We start from the raw sequence: 24,882 nt of genomic DNA on the forward strand, positions 1-24,882 counted from the left end.
TTCCAGTCTGATGTCCCGGCCTCGCAGTCCGATTCCTTCCAGTCTGATGTCCCGGCCTTGCAGTCCGATTCCTTCCAGTCTGATGTCCCGGCCTCGCGGTCCGACGCCTTCCAGTCTGATGTCCCGGCCTTGCAGTCCTATGCCTTCCAGTCTGATGTGCCTGCTGTCCAGCCTGATGTGCCCGCCTTCCAGCCTGACGTGCCGCTGCCCGCCTTCCAGCCTGACGTGCCGCTGCCCGCCTTCCAGCCTGACGTGCCGCTGCCCGCCTCCCAGCCCGATGTGCCAGCTTCCCGGTCCGATGTGGTTCTGTCTGCTGCCCTGCTTGAAGTGTCCATTACCCAACCTAATGTGACTTTGCCCATAGCCCAGCTTGACGCAGTGAACTTTCCCCAGCAACTGCTAGTTGGAGCGTCCGGAGGTCGCTCCTTTGAGGGGGGGTACTGTCAGGAAAGGTTCCCTCCGCTGGTAATATCAATCATTTGGCATGCAGTACTGCGATCCACCAGCAGGTGTCTCCTGCTGGAATTATGTCATCTTTGGTCCGCAGTACTGGTGTCCACCAGCGGAGGGATCCTGGCAGTATGGAGCAGGTATTGCCCTCTGCAGTCAGGCGTCACATGACTGACAGCAGCCATTATAAATACCCGGCAAGTTCATATACACCTCGCCTTGGTATTGTCCTTGAGCCCTGACCTGCAGCCTGTTTGTTACCTGTTACCTGATCCCTGTTACCTGATCCCTGTTACCTGATTCCTGCATCCTGCCTCCTGTACCTGTTCCCTTCTCCTTGTCCCCCCATCTGCTGACCTCCTATTTATGACCCCGGCCTGGCTTGACTACGATTCCGGTACTCCCTTTTGTTACATATACTGGTTTATTTACTTATCTTCACTGTTTGGTTGTTTGGTTTGTTCACTTAGTTCGTATTGGTGGTGTGTTCACATTTATATGCGTTTTGCTTAATAAATTTACCTTCACTTATTTGTGTCTGGTTCACTTGGTCGCAGTCACACAGTTCTGGTCACATCTGGTTCATGACACCCACACTCCGATTGAATGCTTTCGTCATATACTACTTCCTCCCAGCCTGAATATAGATATCAGATATTCCAACCGCTCACAAGCACAAAACAAGATGACACTTGCTTAGCTGCTCAACATATACTGATTTATTAGAACCAAAATGACAAGTATTTATAATACAGTAGAAGAGGAGGTCCCCCCTCCTGATCATTTTATTCTAACAATACAACTGTAGCCAGAAACAGAATTAACCTGAGCTAATTATCTAAATCAACACTCAGACTAGTTGACTGAGAGATAAGACTTTTCGGCCCCTAGCTCACTAACAATTCAATGCACATTACCATAAACATCAACACAGGGTTAAGTAGCACAAACAACGTGTGGAATACTCTTACAAGCCAGACTAGACTCATCTACATTGTTGCTGCTCTCCTCTGCATTTCATTGTTGCTGCTCTCCTCTGCATGCACCTGTTGTTGTCTCTCTGCTATATGCTCCCCCACTGGGCTGAAAGAGAAGGGACAGGGAATATACTAGAAAGAAGGTCAGGGGCGGAGTTTCATGCATGCGCAATGTATATAAAACATAACGTGTGCATTGTAGGTACGATCTGTGAGCAGAGAAAGGAGTAGCGTAAACGCTGATTGTGCAAACGAAGGTACCATTTTAACTTGGGGCATCAGTGGCCTATACTGCTTATAGATTGGGGCCTATATTGGGACAAGATTAGGAGAGTTTAGTCTGACATTAGTGTTTGTCTTGTGTTCTTGTGTTGTGTCTTGCAGAGAATATGGATAAATTCAATGATCATGACTTCCTCCCCAAATTCATTGATAAATACAGGGAGCTGCCCTGTCTGTGGAAAGTGAAACTCCCTTTTTATAACAAACTAAAGAGGAAGGCAGTACTTGATCAATTGTTGGAATTGGTGAAGCCAGTGATTCCCACTGCAAACATCAACTGTTTGAAGTGAAAAATTGGTGGCCTGAATAGCACATATACTAGGGAGCGCAAGAAGGTCCAGGATTCCATGAGATCAGGAGCAGCAGCAGATGACATTTATGTCCCCAGGCTCTGGTCCTACAACAGACTGCAGTTTTTGTCAGACCAGACTGAAATCAGGCAATCACTCTCAACCTTACCTTCCTTCCACATCAGATGAGACTTCCAAAGTCCAACCTGAGCCTTTCACGCAGGAAGATGTGGAGGAGCACAGTGGTGTAATGGTTAGCACTCTCGCCTAGCAGTAAGACGGGTCACTGGTTCAAATCCCAACCATGACATTACCTGCCTGGGGTTTGCATGTTCTCCCTGTGCCTGTGTGGGTTTCCTCTGGATATTCCGGTTTCCTCCCACAATCCAAAAGACATGCAGGTAGGTTAATTGGCTTCTGTCTAAAAATTGGCCCTAGTATATAAATGGGGACCTTGGATTGTGGGCTCCTTGAGGGTTGGGACCAATGTGAGTGTGCAATGTACAGGGATAGGGATAATTGACACTCACCCAGGTTGAACTGGATGGACTGGTGTCTTTATTCAACCTTACTAACTATGAAACTATGAGCCCAGCTTGATCCAGGTATAACATTGTTCAACATATTTCTTGACAAAAATTATGATGTTAACTAGATGCTAGTATTGATCACTAATTTCCGATTTAACAAAGTGTTTTACATATCAATAAACAGTAGTAGCCAAAAAGGATTGGGACAAGAATGAAAAATGCTGGGATCAGAAGGATAGTGTTTTCTATTTGTTAACATTCAATTTGCAACAGTCATGAGCTCTAATTTGTGGAGGAGGCTGTGTAAAGTCTCATCCAGGAGGAGGCTGTGTAAAGTCTCAGCCAGGAGGAGGCTGTGTAAAGTCTCAGCCAGGAGGTGGCGGGGAAAGTGGCAGCCAGAAGGTGGCCATGCCCAGTAGCCTGACCGAATCGCAGGTTTCTCCCATCCACCTTCCAACAAAAAGGCCCAGGAACGTGGAGGAGTCAGCGCTTGGTTTGATTAGGCAAGCTACTGCGGTCCTCACAAACACCCCTAATGTCTAGGAGGCTTTTGCGTATATGACGGCCAGTAAGGTGCAGGAAATGGAGGTGGGCCAACGTCTCATCAATGAGGAGCTCATATTTCAGGTCCTAAATAAGGGGGTGAGGGGCAAACTCACCAAGAAAAGTAATGTATGTGAGTTGGACCATACTCCTCCTCCACCTTCTGACACAACTACAACACCACAGCTACAGTCTGGAAGGAAGCGTGCAAGAAAGTCTTGAGAGTGATGGCCTGGGTTCGGTCTGGTCTGGCAAAAGATGCAGGCTGTTGTGAGACCACAGCCTGGGAACATATATATCATCTGCTGCTGCTCCCGATCTCTCTGAGTCCTGGGCCGTATTGTGCTCCCTATTAAATGGACTCCTCAGGTTACCAATTTGCCTGTCAAATAATTGATGTCTGCCCTGGGGTACAAAGGCTTCACCAATTCCTACAGTATCCAGCATTGCCTTCCACTTTATTTTGTTATGACCCCTAATAAATTACATTTTTTTTTTTTTTTTACAAATCCTTGGCTGTGTTTTAGTTCAAAAAGTAGGATGGTACATTTCAAAAATAGAATGTCAAATTAACAAGGGACATCAACACCAATCATCCTCTTTGAGGTTAAAAAAAACAAGACAATAACGGTGTTGTGGTAACTTTGAAACACAAAACAACAAAAAATATTATGGAGATCACTAGAAAAAAAACAAAAAACATAAAAAAAGTAGATGATGCAAAAAATAAATTAAAAACATTATTCTGGAGATCTGGCGAAAAAAAAAATTGTAAAAATGCATTGAAATATTTCAAAATTTGCAGAAATAGAAGGATGTGTTTTTGTATCTTTTGTATAGATTTGGAAAGTTTTTCAATAAAGAATATTTGATTTAAAAAAATGTAATAAACAGAAGCCAATTATGAGTATAGAGCAATATTATTTTTTTTTAATACTTGAGACTTTTAATTCCTTACGCAAAATAAATAAACACATAGTCTTTATATTCCATTCTTCCAATAAGAAAAACAGAGGATTTGCCCCAAACAGATGATTTTTTGGTTGTTTTTTTGCTACTATATATAGGAGGTTAAAGTAGGCCACATTAATAATGTCCATCTCAATTGCCTATGGAGTTTGACAATGATGACAAGGAAATAGTTGCAAATTTAGCATCTTCTTCGTTTAATGTCTGCCAGAAAACCATATTGTATATTCCAATCTTGCACTGGTTCACTGGTGTCTTTCTAGCCTCATCCCAGTGTAATTTCTGAAAAGTCACGAGCAGATGCAGGGCTAGGAGATTTGGAGTTGTTGATCTGGTAGGACCAAGTTACTAATTTGGGCACAGCAAATACAGTGGTAATTGTTAGCGAAGGGGGCAACATCTTGGCATTCAGTACAAAATTGAGTCGATATATTCTACAACTTGAAAAATGCTTGAACAATGCTGAATGCCAGTGTTTTTTATCAGCCGTGTTATGGTCGAACCATGGCTTAAATTGTCTTTGTGTTATAGAAAGTTTACAGATTTAAATGGAGTTCAGTGCCCAGCGTTGTGTTTCAAAAGCTCAAATTTTGCTTCTATTCAAATATGTTGGCGACAGCCCTGTACAAAGATAAGACAGTGTTATAAGGTGTATCTAATCCATCTGCTGGGTCTGTATATTACAAATAATATTATGTTAACATACAGTGCAACAGACAACAATTTAGACACTTTTAACAACCACAATAAGTACTTAATAATGTAAAGTATTAATGGCTCTTGTGTGACAGTCTAAACTGGTCCCAACTATATAATGCAAATGCCTCATAAATTGAAAAAAAACTGTCTTTACCTCCCTTTAGTGAGACAAATTCTCCTTTATTTGCGTCTTACATGCTCCCCCTTCCAGACACTGCTGGACAAAGTGGGAGAATGTCAGCAGCAGAAGCATTGCTGTCATTTCAGAATTCATTGGACAAGGCTAGCAGCTGTTTCATAAGCTACAAACATGTGAATCAGCAGTGACAATTTAATCACAGCAGCTGTACCATCTTTTAATCCTACTCTACAGTAAACAGGTACAGCCTCCATGAGGGTGAAAACACTGCTCTGCATTCAGGAATGGCACAGCAATGTTGTCCCCTTATAAACTGGGGTTAGTACCCCCTTCTAGGGAGACCCCTCCCCTGGGTGGATGCTGCGTGTGGGGATAGTTTAGTCCTGTGACAAATCTCGGATACCATTGCTGGGCATCTTCTCCAGACCTGGGTCTCCTGTCCTCCAAACGCAACCGCAGCCTGCAGATTCGCCATAACCAGCCCTTAACCCCTCAATCACGAGACAAGCCACACAGGTGTTGAGGGTTAAACATCCAGAGCATAAACTGTTTATTAAGTTTCAAACATACACTTTAAACACAGTTGGGGCACTCCCCTTAGCCTTGTCATAGAGGTGGTAGGGGACAAGGAAGAACCAATGGAAACTCAACACTTGTATATTCAAACAACTACAGTTGAAACACATAAAGGGATTATGATAAGCAGGCAGCCCCTCCTTACACATCCCCTGCTAGGATGTGTCTCCAGTCCAGACCTTTTGTCTACATGTCATGACCCAACACAATTAAACAAAGCAACAAGGGGGGGGGGGGGGGGGGGAGGGATGTAGCATTACATTATCTGAGTACCATTTTGTATCTGTCTTAATCAGCTAAAAGTACATTGTGGAATAAAAGTATATATTTGACCCAGACGGGCCAATAGGTTTATATAGCCAGGAACGACTCCACAAGCCCAGCCACAGATCCCGCGTTCACCCGGTTCTGATGAACAAACCGACACAAATGTCTGGAGGTAGCATCTTCTCCAGGTGGTGGGAGATGGCAAATAGCCCTCCAAATATTATGTTAGTCTGTGGGTAGGAGGCGAGCCCACAGCCCCTTCCAAAACACACAGTGACAGTGGGTTCTGTCACAAGTCCCTTAAAATCTAGAGCCAGAAGAGCCTGGAACAGAGGGTAAAGGAAAGAAGTTACCGCTAGTATACTGTCATGTAAGCTTGTAGATTTAGGAAGAGAACCCTTCAGGCTGGGCCTGGTAAAGTGCCTTGAAAAAGTATTAATAACCCTTGAAATTTTCCACAGTTTGTCATGTTGCAACCAAAAACATAAATGTGTTTTATTGGGATTTTATGTGATAGACTAATGCAAAGTAGCACATAATTGTGATGTGGAAAGAAAATGAAAAATAATTTTCAAAAGTTTTTACAAATAAATATCTGAAAAGTGTGGCGTGCATTTTTATTTAGCCCCCTTTACACTGATACTCCTAACTAAAATCTAGTGGAACTAAACAGAGTCCACCTATGTGTAATTTAATCTCAGTATAAATGATCCCTGGCTGTTTTTGCTGTTACTCTGGTTTCTCTTCAGATCGAATAAATCTTTCACTTTTTTTAATGCTGGTTCACTTTTATGTGTTTTTTTAAGGATATTTGCACACAGGTCATGTTAGCATGTTACGTTGCCAATATGAGGGCTTGCTGGCCAAAAAAAGGCCTGGTGCTCAGCTGCCGACACTTCCTGCTGGAGGATCTCACTGCTGCTGCCCAGTGGAGGAGAAGCAGAGCCACAAATAGACTGCGTGGGAGGCAGAGAACGGCGGCTTCCCAAGGTGAGCAGATGGGGGGGTTGTTTGTATACAGGTGTGAGAGGCAGTGGGGGAGTGGGGGTCAATCCATATCCTCAGGTTGTGGTGTGGGCATTTCCCCTTCTTTACAAGGTGTGGTGTTTTTTTACGAACGATTATTGTGCCCACGAACCTGAAACTTTACATATTAAATGCCATTAGTGTTTGTCTTGTGTTGTGTCTTGCAGAGAATATGGATGAATTCAATGATCATGACTTCCTCCCCAAATTCATTGATAAATACAGGGAGCTGCCCTGTCTGTGGAAAGTGAAACACCCATTTTATAATAAGCTAAAGAGGAAGGCAGCGCTTGATCAATTGTTGGAATTGGTGAAGCCAGTGATTCCCACTGCAAACATCAACTGTTTGAAGTGCAAAATTGATGGCCTGAGTAGCACATATACTAGGGAGCGCAAGAAGGTCCAAGATTCCATGAGATCAGGGGCAGCAGCAGATGACATTTATGTCCCCAGGCTCTGGTCCTACAACAGACTGCAGTTTTTGTCAGACCAGACTGAAATCAGGCCATCACTCTCAACCTTACCTTCCTTCCACATCAGATGAGACTTCCAAAGTCCAACCTGAGCCTTTCACCCAGGAAGATGTGAAGGAGCCCAGCTTGATCCAGGTGTAACATTGTTCAACATATTTCTTGACCAAAAATTATGATGTTAACTAGATGCTAGTATTGATCACTAATTTCCGATTTAACAAAGTGGTTTGCATATCAATAGACACTAGTAGCCAAAAAGCATTGGGGCAAGAATGAAAAATGCTGGGGTCAGAAGGATAGTGTTTTCTACTTGTTAACATTCAATTTGCAACAGTCATGAGCTCTAATTTGTGTATGATTCATGACCAAAAAACTAAAACTATGTCCCATTTTCATATACAGGAAAGTCTCAGCCAGGAGGTGGCCGTGCCCAGTAGCCTGACCGAATCGCAGGTTCCTCCCCTCCACCTTCCAACAAAAAGGCCCAGGAACGTGGAGGAGTCAGCGCTCATATTTCAGGTCCTAAATAAGGGGGCGAGGGGCAAACTCACCAAGAAAAGTCACGTATGTGAGTTGGACCATACTCCTCCTCCACCTCCTGACACAACTCCAACACCACAGCCACAGCCTGGAAGGAAGTGTGCAAGGAAGTCTTGAGAGTGATGGCCTGGGTTCGGTCTGGTCTGGCAAAAGACGCAAGCTGTTGTAAGACCACAGCCTGGGGACATATATATCATTTGCTGCTGCTCCGATCTCTCGGAGTCCTGGACCATATTGTGCTCCCTATTAAATGGACTCCTCAGGTTACCAATTTGCCTGTCAAATAATTAATGTCTGCCCTGGGGTACAAAGGCTTCGCCAATTCCTACAGTATCCAGCATTGCCTTCCTCTTTATTTTGTTATGACCCCCTAATAAATTAATTTTTTTTTTACAAATCCTTGGCTGTGTTTTAGTTTAAAAAGTAGGCTGGTACATTCCAAAAATAGAATGTCAAATTAACAAGGGACATCAACACCAACCATCCTCTTTGAGGTTAAAAAAAACAAGATAATAAGGGTGTTGTGGTAACTTTGACACACAAAACAACAAAACATATTATGGAGATTACTAGAAAAAAAAAACATAAAAAAAAGTAGATGATGCTAAAAATAAATTAAAAACATTATTCTGGAGATCTGCCGAAAAAAAAAAAGAAGATTATTCAGGAGATCACGAGAAATAATAAAGAAATCAGTTTGTCAGAACTCAGTGTGAATGCCAGCAGCAAAACAATTTCATTATTCTAGCATTATAAAGAAGAAGAGAATGTGCTGCATTGAAATATTTCAAAATTTGCAAAAGTAGAAGGATGTGTTTTTGTATCTTTTGTATAGATTTGGAAAAAGTTTTTCAATAAAGAATATTTGATTTAAAAAAATAAAATAAAACAGAAGCCAATTAAGAGTATAGAACAATATTTATTTTTTAATACTTGAGACTTTTAATTCCTTACACAAAATAAATAAACACATAGTCTTTATATTCCATTCTTCCAATAAGAAAATCAGAGAGGATTTGCCCCAAAAAGATGATTTTTTTTTGTTGTTGTTGTTTTTTTTGCTACTATACATAGGAGGTTAAAGTAGGCCACATTAATAATGTCCATCTCAATTGCCCATGGAGTTTGACAATGATGACTGATCCATGACAAGGAAATAGTTGCAAATTTAGATTCTTCTTCGTTTAATGTCTGCCAGAAAACCACATTGTATATTTCAATCTTGCACTGGTTCATTGGTGTTTTTCTAGTCTCATCCCAGTGTAATTTCTGAAAAGTCACAAGCAGATGCAGGGCTAGGAGATTTGGAGTTGTTCATCTGGTAGGGCCAAGTTACCAATTTGGGTACAGCAAATACAGTGGTAATTGTTAGCTAAAGGGGCAACATCTTGGCATTTAGTACAAAATTGGGTTGATATATTCTACAACTTGAACAATGCTTCAACAATGCTGAATGCCAGTGTTTTCTATCAGCCATGTTATGATCGAACCATGGCTTAAATTGTCTTTGTGTTATAGAAAGTTTACAGATTTAAATGGATTCCAGTGCCCAGCTTTGTGTTTCAAAAGCTCAAATTTTGCTTCTATTCAAATATGTTGGCGATAGTCCTGCACAAAGATAAGACAGTGTTATAAGCTGTATCTAATCTATCTGCTGGGTCTGTATACTACAAATCATATTATGTGAACATACAGTGCAACAGACAACAATTCAGACACGTTTAACAACCGCAGTAAGTACTTAATAAAGTAAAGTATTAATGGCCCTTGTGTGACAGTCTAAACTGGTCCCAACTACATAATGCAAATGCCTCATAAATTGAAAAAAAAAACTTTCTTTACCTCCCTTTAGTGAGACAAATTCTCTTTTATATGTGCCTTACATGCTCCCCCTTCCAGACTCTGCTGGACAAAGTGGGAGAATGTCAGCAGCAGAAGCATTGCTGTCATTTCAGAATTCATTGGGCACGGCTAGCAGCTGTTTCACAAGCTACAAACATGTGAATCAGCAGTGACAATTCAATCACTGCAACTGTACCATCTTTTAATCCTACTCTACAGTAAACAGGTACAGCCTCCATGAGGGTGAAAACACTGCTCTGGATTCAGGAACAGCACAGCAATGTTGTCCCCTTGTAAACTGGGGTTAGTACCCCTTTCTAGGAAGACCCCTCCTCTGGGTGGATGCTGTGTGTGGGGCTAGTTTAGCCCCTTATAATCGAGAGCCAGAAGAACCTGGAAAAGAGGGCGAAGGAAAGAATTTACCGCTAGTATACTGTCATGTAAGCTTGTAGATTTAGAAAGAGAACCCTTCGGGCTGGTCCTGGTACAGTGCCTTGAAAAAGTATCAATAACCCTTGACATTTTTTTGTCATGTTGCAACCATGTTGCAACCAAAAACATAAATGTGTTTTATTGGGATTTTATGTGATAGGCTAATGCAAAGTGGCAGATAATTGTCATGTGGAAGGAAAATGAAAAATAATTACATTTTTTTTTACAAATAAATATCTGAAAAGTGTGGCGTGCATTTTTATTTAGCCCCCTTTAGGCTGGGTTCACACCGCTGCGGGGGGAGAACCGGATGTGATTCGCACAGCAAATCACATCCGATCTCCGTAGCACTGCGAGTTCAGCCATACAGATAGTATGGCTGAACTCGCAGCTGTCCCGCAGCAAACTCGCACAGGACCCTTTTTTGGGTCCGCAACGGAATCGGATCGCATGGGGGTTCACACCATGCGATCCGATTCCTGTGCGAGTCGGCAGATCGCACTGCGATATGCCGACGGATCTGGGGGTGTCATTAACATAACATTGACACCCCCAGCCGTCCGCATAGGGCAGTGTGAACTGCCGGCGGGAGGTGAGCGATGCGGGAAAACGCCGCGGATTCGCGGCGTTCCCGCATCGCAATAGTGTGAACCTAGCCTTACTCTGATACTCCTAACTAAAATCTAGTGGAACTAAACAGAGTCCACCTGTGTGTAATTTAATCTCAGTATAAATACAGCTGTTCTGTGAAACCCTTAGAGGTTTCTTAGAGAACCTTAGTGAACAAACAGCATCATGAAGGCCAAGGAGCATAGAAAACAGGTCAGGGATAAAGTTGTGGAGAAGTTTAAAGCAGGGTTAGATTATAACAAAATCCCGAACTTTGAACATCTCACGGAGCACTGTCCAATCCATCATCCAAAACTATGGCACAACTGCAAACCCTCCAAGACATGGCCATCCACCTTAACTGCCAGGCCAGACAAGGAGAGCATTAATCAGAGATCCACAGCTCAGGTGGGAGAATCCATCCACAGGACAATTATTAGTAGTGCACCTAACAAATCTGGCCGTAATGGAAGAGTGGCAAGAAAAAAGCCATTGTTTAACCACTTCAATACCGGCCTATTCTGGCACTCTTCTCCTATAAAAATCATAATTTTGTTGCTAGAAAATTACTCAGAACCCCCAAACATTATATATTTTTTTTAGCAGACAGCCTAGGGAATAAAATGGCGGTCATTGAAACTTTTTATCTTGCACCTTATTTGCAAAACAATTTTTCAAACGCGTTTCTTTTAGGAAAAACTGATTTAAAAATAACAAAACAGTAAAGTTAGCCCATTGTTTTATATATGAAAGATGATGTTACGCCGAGTTAATAGATACCTAACATGTCACACTTTAAAATTGCACACACTCATGGAATGATGCCAAACTTCAGTACTTAAAAATCTCCATAAGCAACGCTTTCAATTTTTTTTTACAGGTTACATGTTTAGTTACAGAGGAGCTCTAGAGCTAGATTTGTTGCTTGCGCTCTAACGCACGTGGTGATACCTCACATTTGTAGTTTGAACGGCGTTTACATAAATAACCTTTTTTTTTTTTTACTTTCTTTTACAACATTTTTTTTTTTTATCACTTTTATTCCTATTACAAGGAATGTAAACATTCCTTGTAATAGGAATCATTTGTGACAGGTCCTCTTTATGGACAGCTGGAAATCAAAAAAAATTTCATCATTCAGATATTCCCACTGAAAGTCCTGGATGTCATATGACGCCCTTGGGTGCAAAGTGGTTAAAGAAAGCCATAAAAAGTCCCGTTTGTGAGAAGCCACATGGGGAACAAAGCAAACATGTGGAAGAAGGTGCTCTGGTCAGATAAGACCAAAATTGAACTTTTTAGCCTTAAAACAAAACGCTATGTGTGGTGGAAAACTAAACTCATGCACCCCTAATTTAAATATGATCCACCCTTTCTGTCAAGGCCACACCCCGTCCTGTTTAAGACTCACCCTGCCATCTGTAAACCACACCTCTTCCTCTTTAGGCTCTACCTTTTCCTCTTAGCCCTTGTACACACGGTCGGACATTCCGACAACCAAATCCGTCGGATAAATTCCAACGGATTTAGTCTGGAAGTGGTCCGGAAGTTGTGTTGCATACACATGGTCGGACTAAGTTGTCGAAATTTCCGGTTGGCAAGAACGCGGTGACGTAAGCTGTGTACGACGGGACTAGACAAGGGAAGTTCAGCATCACGTCCGGCACCCTTTGGACTCCTTCTGCTGATCTCGTGTTTATCGCGTGTTAGTAGAAGTTTGGTTAGAGATGATTTGCGCTTTTCAGATTTGTGCTTCAGATCGTTACTGCTCTTCAGTTTGTGCTTGTCGGTGTGTATATGCTTATCAGTGCGTGTAGTCAGTTAGCATTTGTTGCTCATTGTGGACTATATCTTGGTATAGTAGGCTTTGATTTTCATTGCTTATTGTCTGCTCATTTATGGTTTTCAGTTAGTTCTTTCAGGCATTGCTGTTTATCGGTGCTTTCTGTTGTCCGTTCTGACCAGCCGACCGTTTTCAAGCCATGTTTCGTGTACGTGCTCATCATAGAGTTTGTGCTTTGCAGGGGCTTGGTGTTGGGCTTTTACCTTTGACATAAGCCCGGTCCATGAACAGGGCGAGGAGGAGTTTGTGGACCAAGAATTGGTTGCGCCAGCGCGACCAGTTCTCGCACATGCCTTTGCTTCGTGAGATCCGGGAGAATAATCCTGATGATTTCAGGAATTATCTCTGGATGACGGACCCTGTTTTTCACCGTCTGCTGGCTTTGCTGTGCCCTTATATCAGCAGGCAGGATACCTGCATGCGGCAAGCCATCACTCCAGGGCAGAGGCTCATCACCACGTTGCGCTACATGGCGACAGGTAGAAGCCTTCAGGACCTCAAGTTCTCAACAGGCATCTCCCCCCAGGCTCTGGGAATCATTATTCCAGAGACCTGTTCTGCCATTATTCAGGTCCTGCAGAAGGACTATATGAAGGTAAGTTTTCTCCTTTAATATCACATTCTATGTATTTAATGTTTGCTAATGTCTTGTATTTCTTTCCTCATTCTCTAATTACCATGATTGGAATATGCTCTAATTGATATGCTGTGCCCATTTGTCCTTGTGCATGCCGGAAGCTTTTCAAGTTCCTTTTTTGTCCTTCATGCATATTTGCCTTCACTAACTTCCCCAGCATGCTCTTCTGGGGCCATAAACCTATAGTCTAGTCACTTAGAAATGTATTTAGTCAGCTCCATAGTATTGCTTTCCCCTAAACACCACCTAAAATATGTACAAATGTTATGTGTGTGCTTAAATTCATGCAGAGTGCCTGAATTTTTTTTTTTTTGGTTTGGCAAAACTTATTAGGAAACCCCTCCCCCCAATTGCTAGGTCAGCTGATAGCAATCCTCTATCTGCTGACTTTGCCAAACCATATACACACTATACCTACCTTTTTTCTGGTCAGATTTATGGATAAATTCACCAAAGCATGTAGTGCAAGGGTCTGCCTCAATACTTTCAAATGCTACAGTTTACATTTTTTTCCTCCCATTATTATCTTGATAGGTAATAGCAGAATGTCAAAATGTGCTTCCATTTGTTCCTTTTTTTGTATTATGACACTTCTTACCTGTCTGGTGGGCTGCCAATAGTGTAACTAAGGAGGGGCTGGCCAAAGTATCACACATTATTTATGCATTCAGCTCTCAATGAAGTGGAGAGGGTTACCTGTCCAAAACATCCCCCCCCTTTTTTTTTTGCAATGGCCCATCAGATGGGGGGGGGTGATGAATTCGATAAGGGGACCTTATACTTTAGGCTTTAACCACTTCCTGACCAGCGCACGACGATGTACGTCGACAGAATGGCACGGGCAGGCATATTGGCGTACAGGTAAGTCCAATATTCAATGCCGCCCTGCCATCGGAAGCGCGCCGCCGGCGGTGCGCTCCCGCGCTGGTCGGGACCCCCGTGAGTCTGGTCGCGGGACCCGCAGACTCGATCGCCGCGGGCGTCCCCACGATTGTCTCACGTTGCGGCCGAATGGAGGAAATGCCGTGTAAACAGCATTTCTCCATTCTGCCTAGCAACTAGTGACGCTGATCTCTGCTCCATGTGATTGGAGCAGAGATCAGTGTTCACTAAATGAAAGCCCAACCCCCCCACAGTTAGTAACACACCCCTAGGAACACTTAACCCCTACACTGCCACCCACTGTTTAACCCCTTCACTGCCAGTGTCATTTACACAGGAATCACTGCATTTATATAGCAGTGATTACTGTATAAATGACAATGGTCCCAAAAATGTGTCAAAAATGTTCGATGGGTCCCCCACAATGTCGCAGTCACAATAAAAATCGCTGATCGCCGCCATTACTAGTAAAAAAAAAATAATACAAAATTATAACTATAACTTTTGCGCAAACCAATCAATAATCGCTTTTTGCGTTTTTTTTTACCAAAAATATATAGAAGAATACGTATCGACCTAAACTGAGGGAAAAAAATTTTTTTATATATTTTTGGGGGATATTTATTATAACAAAAAGTAAAAAATAATGCGTTTTTTTCAAAATTGTCGCTCTATTTTTGTTTATAGCGCAAAAAATAAAAACCGCAGGGGTGATCAAATACCACCAAAAGAAAGCTCTATTTATGGGAAAAAAAGGACGTCAATTTTGTTTGGGAGCCACGTCGCACGACCGCGCAATTGTCAGTTAAAGCGACGCAGTGCCGAATCGCAAAAAGTGGTCTGGTCTTTGACCAGCAAAATGGTCTGGTCTGCAAGTGGTTAAATACTCATTTGCCATGTTATACTGATATTATCCCAAAAATTTGGTGTCTAATCTGCTTGCAATGTTGATGTGCAGAATTACTAATTTTTTTTCTTGTTTGACTCCACAGTTTCCTTCAACGCCACAGGAATGGCAGACTGTGGCCTCCCACTTTGCCAGCCGTTTGGACTTTCCCAATTGTGGAGGTGCAATTGATGGGAAACATGTCTGCATCTTCCCACTGGGGGTCCTACTATTATAATTACAAGGGGTTTAATAGTATCGTGATGTTGGCGGTGGTGTCAGCGACCTATGATTTCCTGTATGTGGCTAAATGGCTGGATGTCGGATGGTGGAGTGTTCACACGGACGGAATTCTACTGGCGTCTTCAGAGTGGCAGTCTGGGCTTGCCACCTCCAGAGGAGAATGTAGAAGAACTCCCATTCATTTTCGTCACGGATGAGGCATTTGCTCTGGCAAACCACCTGATGCGGCCTTTCCCGATGAGGACCCTCACCCCGGATCAGAGGATCTTTAATGTGTGGCTGGCCAGAGCCAGAAGAGTCGTGGAGAACACTTTCGGAATAATGGCCAGACGGTTCCGCCTATTTTTGACGCCAATACACATGGCGGAATATAAACTAAATCACAGTGCTTGCCTGCTGCATTTTTTGAAAAAACATTCATCAAACTATGTGGCCTCAGTTGGCCCTGATGCAGACTTGCCGGAAAATGTCAACCTCACGGCCCTTGAAGCTGCTCGTCCTGGCTTGCCCCCTCAAAGCACCCACGAGGTCAGAAACCAATACATGGAGTACTTTGTGGGTAGGGGGGCCATTGATATGCCAGAAAATGTCTGAAAGGCATTTTTTTAATACATTTTTCTTTGAAACTTCAATAATCATTGTTTTCATTTACTGCTTGACTGTGTTTTAGGTGTCTCCTAGGTATTTTTGCTGGGTTTTTTTTTTGGCCCTTTTTCTACAACAGTGCAAACCCAAGTTCAGAGCGAGATGAGGTGACAGTCTCTTCTTCAGATAATCTTATTATGTTGTGGGTCTGCTACACACACACCTGGTTTTTGTTGATAATGTATGTAGTGCATTACTGACAAAAATATTGCTCATTTTCAGCACCATGGCAGAAATATGTAGGATCATGAAAATGGTGTGATTGGGGAAATTTAAAAATCACTGTGGGTGTTATTTACTAAAGGCAAATCCACTATGCACTACAAGTGCACTGCAAAAGTACACCTGAAACTGCACTTGGAGTGCAAAGTAGATTTGCCTTTAGTAAATTACACCCATTGCCACAGAAAACAACAACTTTACTCCAAATACTTCTTTTGCGCATTGAAAAAGGAAGCCACACATTGTTTATAATTTAACTTTTTACTCAAAACACATTCACATGTGCGTTTAGAAAAGGGTTTTACAACAAACCAACATATTTGGTGTATAGAAAACATTATTTTGGGTAACATTTTTATAACTTGCCATTTTTGTGTAAACAGGCATATATCAAAGCATAACATTCAGAACACAGGTACTTACAAAGTTCAACTTTGAAAAGTGAAGAGACAATATCAGACTTCAGTATGTACAAACTGTGCTGACATTGCCATCATCAGATGGGGTGTCACCCCTGGAAAAGTCAAATTTGGAAGATGCACACAAATTGAGAATAACAAAGTGGCCAGTTTCCTCCTGATCCCATACCTAATGTCAGCATGTGCTATCTCCCATCATGGGGTATCAATGTACATGTTTTGGGGGTGAAACCCCTTCATCTCAGCCACTTTAGTAACAAGGAAGGGGTTGCACCCACAAAACACGTACATTGATCCCCCATGATGGGAGATAGTACACGTTGACACACTGTGTGCATCTTCCAAATATGGCTTTTTTTTTTAAATATAAAATTGTTTTGGAAAATTTAAAAACTATGCTAGCTAGTTTGGGGTGTTTCAGACTCTCCCCAAAACATCAATGATGTTCTTCATTTCTTGTTGAACATCATTGATGTTTTTCTGTATATTCTCTAAATCGCGATTGCACCCCATTATCTCTCCAATGAGAATCTGGGCACTTTCACTGGTAAAATTTGATTCTTCTTCCACATCACCTTAAAAAATAAAACAAATAAACACCATGTATTATAAATATGCAGACATACATTGATTAGCTTACTAGAAGCGGTAGTCTCCGACACTCACCTGTTGTGGTGACAATTTCACCAACAATCTCTCCTTCCTCCTCCTCCTCTGCTTCTGGTGTTGGTATTTCCCCTTCTTTGGGAGATGTGGGGTCCCTGGTGTCCTCAGACATCCCGAGTCTTCTCTCCCCTATGAGAATGTAAAAAAGGAATACTTAGCATATAGAGGGCAGAAATAGGAATATGAAACATTGCTTGGAAGTGTCATACAATTGTGTTTTTTGGCAAAGTTCAAAGGTGAAAACATTATTTTTGACACTTTCTAAAGCAAGAATACTTACCTGTTGTGTGAACAAATGTAGTCAAGTGCAATTTGACAAAACATCATTTTGGGAGTGGGCTAATGATTGATGTTTATTAGGAATGATTGGACCCATGAACTTGAAAGTGGCCATTTTAAACTGAACAACATTAAATTAAAGCACATGGAGCAGTATGCAGTATGCAAGCAATAATAATAATATGAACACACGACAACTACTTACTTTTTTGAAGAACTCGCTTGATCCTTCTGTACTGATCGTGCTCCCTCAGTTTCAGGTCTGACCAGTGTTTTCTCAGTTGATCCTTGGATCGCCATACCCCAAAATTCTTCTGAAGACTCTTCACAACGTTAGTCATGATCTTGGCCTTTCTGATATTTGGGTTTGGGTAAGGTCCATACTTCCCATCATAGTCGTTCCTCTTCAAAATGTCCAACATCTCTCCAAAAGACATATTTGAGGCCTTAAATCTTCTCCTCCGGGATAGGGATGTTTCAGGCTCCGGGCTTTCCTCGTCCTCCTCCTTGTTAGTGGAATTATTGCGCACCTCCTGTGTCTCCGCCATGTGCTCTCCCCACTGCACCAAAAGAGAAGGGGTGGGGAATAGTCTAGAAAGAATGTCAGGGGCGGGCTGAGTTTCACGCATGCACACTGTATATAAAACGCAACACGCGTGTGTCATACGCACGATCTGTGAGCAGAGGGAGGAGCTGACGCGCCGATCGTTCAAATGAAGTTACAATTTTTACTTGGTACATCACTAGCCTATACTGCTTCTAGATTGAGGCCTATATTGGCACAAGATTAGAGAGAGTTTAGCCTGACATTATTAGGTTTTGTCTTGCAGGGAACATGAATCCCTTCAAGGAACCATGTTTTCTGGAGCTAATCATTGATATGCTCAGGGAGCTGCCCTGCCTGTGGCAGATAAACAACCCCCTTTCTAAGGACCTAATAAAGAGGAAGGCAGCACTGGAGAAACTGCTTGGTTTGGTGAAGATCATGCTCCCCACGACAGACATGACCTATGTGATCTTTTACCAAAAAGCTGCGCTATAATAATCAACCAAAAGTTGGCTGAAAATACTTGTGAATATGAAATTATTAGTCCTTTCTCCACAAATAAATATAAATCAAAAGAAAATTAATTGTGAATATATATAATATTTATACACCACTATATTACACAAATTTAATGTTTAGTCCATCTTCATAAAAGTGTGTATATAGTCCTTATAATCTCCCCCGTGCTCAGACCACACTTCACCAATGAAAAAGTGTCACAGAGAGAAAAAGGTCTTCCACCACCAAAATCACTGTCACTTACCAGCTGCTCTGATCTCATATGTGAGATCAGATATCGCCAAATAGCTTGTCACTCGATCAGAAATTGGACCGCATGGAGGACTTAGACTGCATGGAGGGTGTATCCTTTTAAAAACACTCCACTCTGCTGGAAGTATACTCCTTGGGCCATACCGCTCATTTCCCACCATGTTAATATAGAAAAGGAACCACCATAGCGTAATATTGCCAGAGTATTTAATAAGAAAATATAAAATCACACTTACATAGTACATGTATCAAAAGAGAAACCATAAAAACATCTAGCCGGCCGGCTTCTATGTCGCTGCCCGTCGCTTCCGGGATCAGCGCTCCTCCCTACGCCGTTTCGTTAGAGATAATGTCTTCCAGGGCCATGACCTATGTGATGGCCAAAATTGGTGCCCTGAGGAGTACATATCTGAGGGAGTGCAAGAAGTTCCAGGATTCCTGGATCAGGAGATCCAGATGACATTTATGTCCCCAGGATGTTGTACTACGAGAGGCTGCATTTTCTGGCAGACCAGGGGGAACCCAGGCCACCACTCTACAGTCTTCCTTCAAGGCTTCCTTCACCCCCAGCTGAGGCTTCCGACGTCCAACCTGGGCCTTCCAGGCAGCAACATGTGGATGGGCCCAGCTTGAGACAGGTATAGCATTGTTGAACATATTTCTTGTCGAACATTTAATGATGTTAACTAGATGTTATTATTGATCAGTAAGTTGGGATTTAACAAAGTGGTTTACATCTCAATAGACAGTAGTGACCAAAAATGATTGGGACAAGAATGAGTAATGCTGGGCTCAGAATGATAGTCTGTTCTATTTGGTAACATTCAATTTGCAACAGTCATGAGCACAAAATTGTGTGATTGATGACCAAAAAACTAAAACTATGTCCCATTTTCATACACAGGAAGACCTCAGACGGGAGGAGGCTGTTGAAAGTGGCAGCCGGGAGGTCGACCAACGTCCTCCTCCTCCTCCTGCCACAACTACAGGAGCCGAGCCACAGCCTGGAAGGAAGCCTGGAGGGAAGTGCCCAAGGAAGACTAGAGAGTGATGACCTGGGTTCAGTCTGGTCTGACAGAAGATGCAGCCTTTTGTAGGACCACAGCCTGGGTACATAGATGGCATCTGCTCTTCCTGATCTCTTGGACTTCTGGACCAGACTGTTCTCCCTGAGATATGTACTCCTCAGGCCACCAATTTTGCATTTTCAAATTAGTTCATGTCTGCCCTGGGGGCCAAAGGCTTTGCCAAATTGACCAGTTTCTCCAGCGTTGCCTTCATGTTTATTTGTTACTGACACCTAAATAAAGTTTTTTTTGGTTGAAGAAATACTATGTGTTTTACTTCAAAAAGGACAGTTTATTTGTGAGTAGGCCGGTACATTTCAAAAATACAAAGTCAAATGAACAACAAGGGGCACCAACACTAAACAACCTCCTCTAGATTAAAAAAGAAAACAATAAATTAAAAAGATAATAATGGTGTTGTGGTAAGTTGACACACAAAACACACCAAAAAAAATGCAAAGATGAGAAAACTGTCAAAAAAGGAGATGTTGATTAAAAAAACCAGGGGGGGGCGTGTCCAGCCGCGGACGAGTGCGGACGTACAGAGGCCGAGCTCCGGGAAGGCGATTGCTATCCGCCGCCATCCGGAGCCCGTACAACTCGGACAACCGTCCATCCCGCACGGGGCAACTGCGGTGTCCATCGGACAGGCGTACAGACTGTCGGGCGCCATCTTGAGGCCTAAGGACAGGCCGCATCGCACCACACGCCACCAACGCATACCGGGGCCTCCGTAGTCCGTCCCCGCAGACCAGCGATCCGCCATCCATCCATCCGCCAGCTAAAGGGGGTCACAGAACGGCCGTGGATCGTCGCCGGTGGGCCCCTCTTTCCACCCGGGGCGGCGTGGATGAAGTAGGCCGCAGCGCGGCAGTTGACTCCCACGGGCGCCATCTTGGGGCCTATGTACCGGCCGTTCCGTGCTACCCTCCACCGCCGGGCACCAGATCTACAGGCATCTCCTCACACCAGCAGAGCCGAAGCACCCGACGACCGCTGTTGAGGAGTCCCAGGATGCAGCCAGGACCCGCGGAAACGCCAGCCACGACTTGGGCCTTCACCCTGGGCACGCAGTGAGTAACACAGAGCCCATCTCACCTCCCCCCACCCCCACAGCCACCGTTGCCCAGCACCCGGTTCCACCTGTCATCCCTCCCTGCAAGCCCTAGGTCACTTGGGGAACAGGAGCTGCCAGTGGGACAACAAGAGCCAGCAGGCTTATTGACAGAGTACCAGCGGCCATATTGCTACACCCTGACTGCTGAACCCACTTCTAAACCTACCTGCAATAGACTGACCTGGCTGTCCGGGACACAAAAGTACACCTGTAAGGATTGTACATAGGATACACCCCCTTCAATCGCTAATCTGCCACATATTTTCAGAGCTAGCAATAGGGGTAGCGGCCTGGTGTATAGCCTATATGCTATTGATGTAAAACAACCCTGGTGACCTGGGGACCTGAGAAGTGAAAACGGATCATCTTGACTATGTCAACGCACTCACGGAGAAGTACACATACCCATACCCTACGCTCTCTGGGGACCCCGCAGAGCAATTCATCATCCGCAAACCTAAGCAAATTGAAATACTCGGGCAGCAGTAAACATACCAAAAAGGCGCCCCCACAGGACAACGGTATCATAGAAGACATGGAAGACGACGAGGTCTCTCTACCTGCTTCTGAAGACTCTATTGCTGGTGCCAATAAGGCTGACCACCTGCTCACCTATGCGGCCATGACTGACATTGCGGTCGACATTAAAAGCTCCTTCACAGCTGCAATAACGGACATTAAAACCGAAATTCTGCGCCTAACAGAACAACTGGCAATAACCGATCGGGCAGGGAAGAGAAGAGACAGAGCCCTGATAAGACTGGATGACATCGCAGCCACACATTCCCAACACCTGATTGACATGAATCAACAAATTGAAGATTTAGATAATCGAGGACGCAGAAACAACATCAGAATTAGAGGAGTACCTGAGACTGTCCCCCAAGAGCAAATTAAGCCGACTCTCACAGCCATATTCAATACCCTCATGGAAAGGCTGGAACAATCCCCTATTGATTTTGACAGGGCGCATAGGGCCCTCAGGCCTAGGGCACAAGATGGAAACCCCCCAAGGGACATCATCTGCTGTTTACCCAACTACTGCCTGAAGGAGGACATTCTTCAAAAGGCCAGGGCCAGAGATCGGATTGTACATGAAGACGCTGTGATCCAACTCTTCCAGGATCTGTCGCCAATTACGCTCAAAAACAGGAGAGCCCTGAAGCCACTCCTGGAAGTACTACGGCACAAAGGAATTAGTTATAGATGGAAGTTCCCGTTCGCGCTTCAAGCAAACTTCCTGGGGAAACAACACTTACTCAAAGTACCAGGGGATCTCAACAAATTTTGTGATGAGCTTCAGATTGACACCGTAGAGCTCCCGGAGTGGTATGCCGAATTCCACCCACCCCCAGAAGTGAACAATCCGCAATTCTCGCCGGGACCGTCACATACGCAGTCGCCCTACCAACCTGGCAGACACCGCAGGAACCCGGATAGGAACATTTTCGAACCTCCGTACCCCTCCAGAAATGCCAGAAGCCCAAGAGGGAGAGACACAAGGGACTACTGACCTGATGGGGCTGCTCATAAGTTCTGTACCCACAACCTGTGTTCTGCTGTCACCCATTGAACACGGTGGCCGCCCGATTGCCTACAGACGACGTGCACAATAATAACGTGAACGCTACACTCATGTGTAATTTGCACTCAGTATGCCACTGGGCAGGGTGACTTACGACTGCACCTGGTCTTCTGATTCCAACTGAACTGTAAGTACTACACGCCACACCCGCTGATGCCTCTCCGGTGCAGTATGGTAAGGTACGCACTTGACCCGGTCAACCAGGTCCCTCTTACAGCTTCCCGAATTTTGTGCAGGTCACCCTGACCCCGCCATAGTGGAGACTTAAGATGCATGCGCAGGACTGTAGCTGAATCGTATTAAGTATATATCTCGGGCCTACGCTCCTTGTCCATAGGTTCGATGGGTCCGTTGGTTTGTTAAAGAGTTAAACTATTTACTGTTTGTTGTTACATACCGGGTTGCAGAATGTTATGATACCAAGGTCCAATACCTTAGACGATTTTGTACGTTCTTCATGGTTATGCACTGTTGATAAAGGTTTTTTCTTAACATTATCTGTTAAATTGGGCAATGTCCATATGCAGTGTCATTACCCCAAGTGATGCCACCTGCGGCTAATACTTCTCACCAACTTAGCCTTCCATCTGATCCCAGACACCCTAATCTCAAGGGGGGAACCCCCCCCAGCCTGAATTCTTAGGTCCTCAGGTCCCATTGGACCTTCCCGTAGGGTTAACCACTTCTAGTACCACACTGCGCTGCTACACAGCACAACTCATACCACTACCTGCTATCGCACCTCCCACTACCCCCAGCAGGGGAAGTACCACCGTTCTTTGGAACGGGCCAGACACCGATCTGACCCGTTTCACAGGGTGGGCAGTTAGATCTGCCCCACCAAACCCCCCTACTTGTTCCATCCCCCCCCCATTTACCCGTACTCCCTATTTACATAGTCACCCCCTCGCGCCTACACTACCCCTACCCGTTTACACCTCACGATAACAGTGGGTCCGGATCATATTGACTGACTACTTTGTCCCCTTACAACATATCACTCTAGAAGTCACGCCTTCAACATGGCATACGCTTTCCTGGGGAAAGCTCCTACCATTCTCTCCCATAATGTGAACGGTCTAAACGTGCCCGAAAAGAGGTCTAAACTATTGAGGGAACTTAAAAAAGCCCGACCTTCAGTTGTATTCCTACAAGAAACTCATTTTAAAAGCAGTAATATTCCTAGGCTCACTGACAACGCCTTTACCACAGTATATCACGCCACCAACTCCCTGGCCAAAACTAAAGGAGTATCCACCCTCTTCCACAAAGACGCTCCCTTTGTGCTGCAGCAACAATTGGCAGACCCCGAGGGGCGATTCCTATTCCTCAAAGGCTCATGGGAAGGGTCCCCTATAACCTTTGCGAATGTTTACTTCCCAAATACCTCCCATATATCTTTCTGCAACAAAATCGTAGAAGAGCTCAAATGGTTTGCAGAAGGATGTATCCTTCTTGGAGGAGATTTTAATGTCCCCCTAGCACCCCTACAAGATACTTCCACGGGACACACGCAAGTGCCGTACAGAACACTCAAAAGAATAAAAGCCCTCCTGCAATCACTAACACTAGTGGATACATGGAGATCCATGCACCCCACAGGCAGGGACTATTCCTTTTTCTCCGCACCACACAAAAAATACTCGAGAATAGATATGATATTCATTTCGCAAAGGGACCTTGGTAATCTGCTCTCAGCGGAAATAGGCATTATAGCCCTCTCCGACCATGCACCTACGGCGGTTACACTGCAGCTAAAAGCGCCACGCAAGTCTGTATTTAACTGGAGACTGAACTCCAACCTTCTCACTGACCCAATTATAAAAGAGGACATCCTACACGCCATCAACACCTATTTCGATCACAACATTGACTCTGACACAACCCCTCTGAATAATTGGGAGGCACACAAATCTGTGATTAGAGGCGAACTTATTAAATGGGGTGCCAGGAAAAAGAGGGAAAGGGAAAATGAAATTAATAATCTCTCCCAGCAAATAGCAAACCTTGAATTACAACACAAACAGTCCCATTCACTCAAAGTAGAAAACCAATTAACTCAACACAGGACCGCCCTAAGACTCCTGTTAGACATGAAACTTAAACGCTCCCTGTTTTTTAAGAAAAGCATTTTTTACGAACACGGTGACAAGAGTGGTAAACAATTGGCCAAAGCTCTAAAAGACGCCACGCTGGCGAACCATATCCACGCGCTGAAAGATAGGAAAGGCACTTTGAAACACAACCCGGAGGAAATAGCACGTATATTCCATACCTATTATTCTGAACTGTATAAACTCCCAGCCCAACACAAACCACCTCATCTTACACACACGAAACGGGATAACATACATGATTTTCTACAGAATAGCGGACTCCCATCACTGACAGTAGAGGATACAAATGCACTTGAGGACCCCATAACTGCC

The 24,882-nt window shown here is 43.8% G+C and overlaps 1 protein-coding gene across 3 annotated transcripts in view; it reads right to left on the bottom strand.

Moving 5' to 3' along the window:
• Positions 1-1,146: 1,146 nt before the first annotated feature.
• The window catches only part of LOC143933920 (uncharacterized), a 325,420-nt gene continuing 301,684 nt past the window's right edge, over positions 1,147-24,882 (bottom strand). Inside the window, exon 6 of one of the 3 annotated variants that reach the window (XM_077457074.1) lies at positions 1,147-1,533. In XM_077457074.1, the coding sequence (XP_077313200.1) occupies positions 1,440-1,533 (94 nt within the window). In that variant the 3' untranslated portion in view covers positions 1,147-1,439. Of the gene's footprint in view, positions 1,534-3,980; positions 4,663-8,660; positions 9,370-24,882 lie in introns of those variants that run through there. The other 2 variants (XM_077457077.1, XM_077457076.1) reach the window with 2 other exon arrangements.

This window comes from Lithobates pipiens, unplaced genomic scaffold (genome assembly GCF_037356315.1).
Source record: "Lithobates pipiens isolate NorthernLeopardFrog02 unplaced genomic scaffold, aLitPip1_a1.2 Scaffold_27, whole genome shotgun sequence".
Taxonomy (NCBI): domain Eukaryota; kingdom Metazoa; phylum Chordata; class Amphibia; order Anura; family Ranidae; genus Lithobates; species Lithobates pipiens.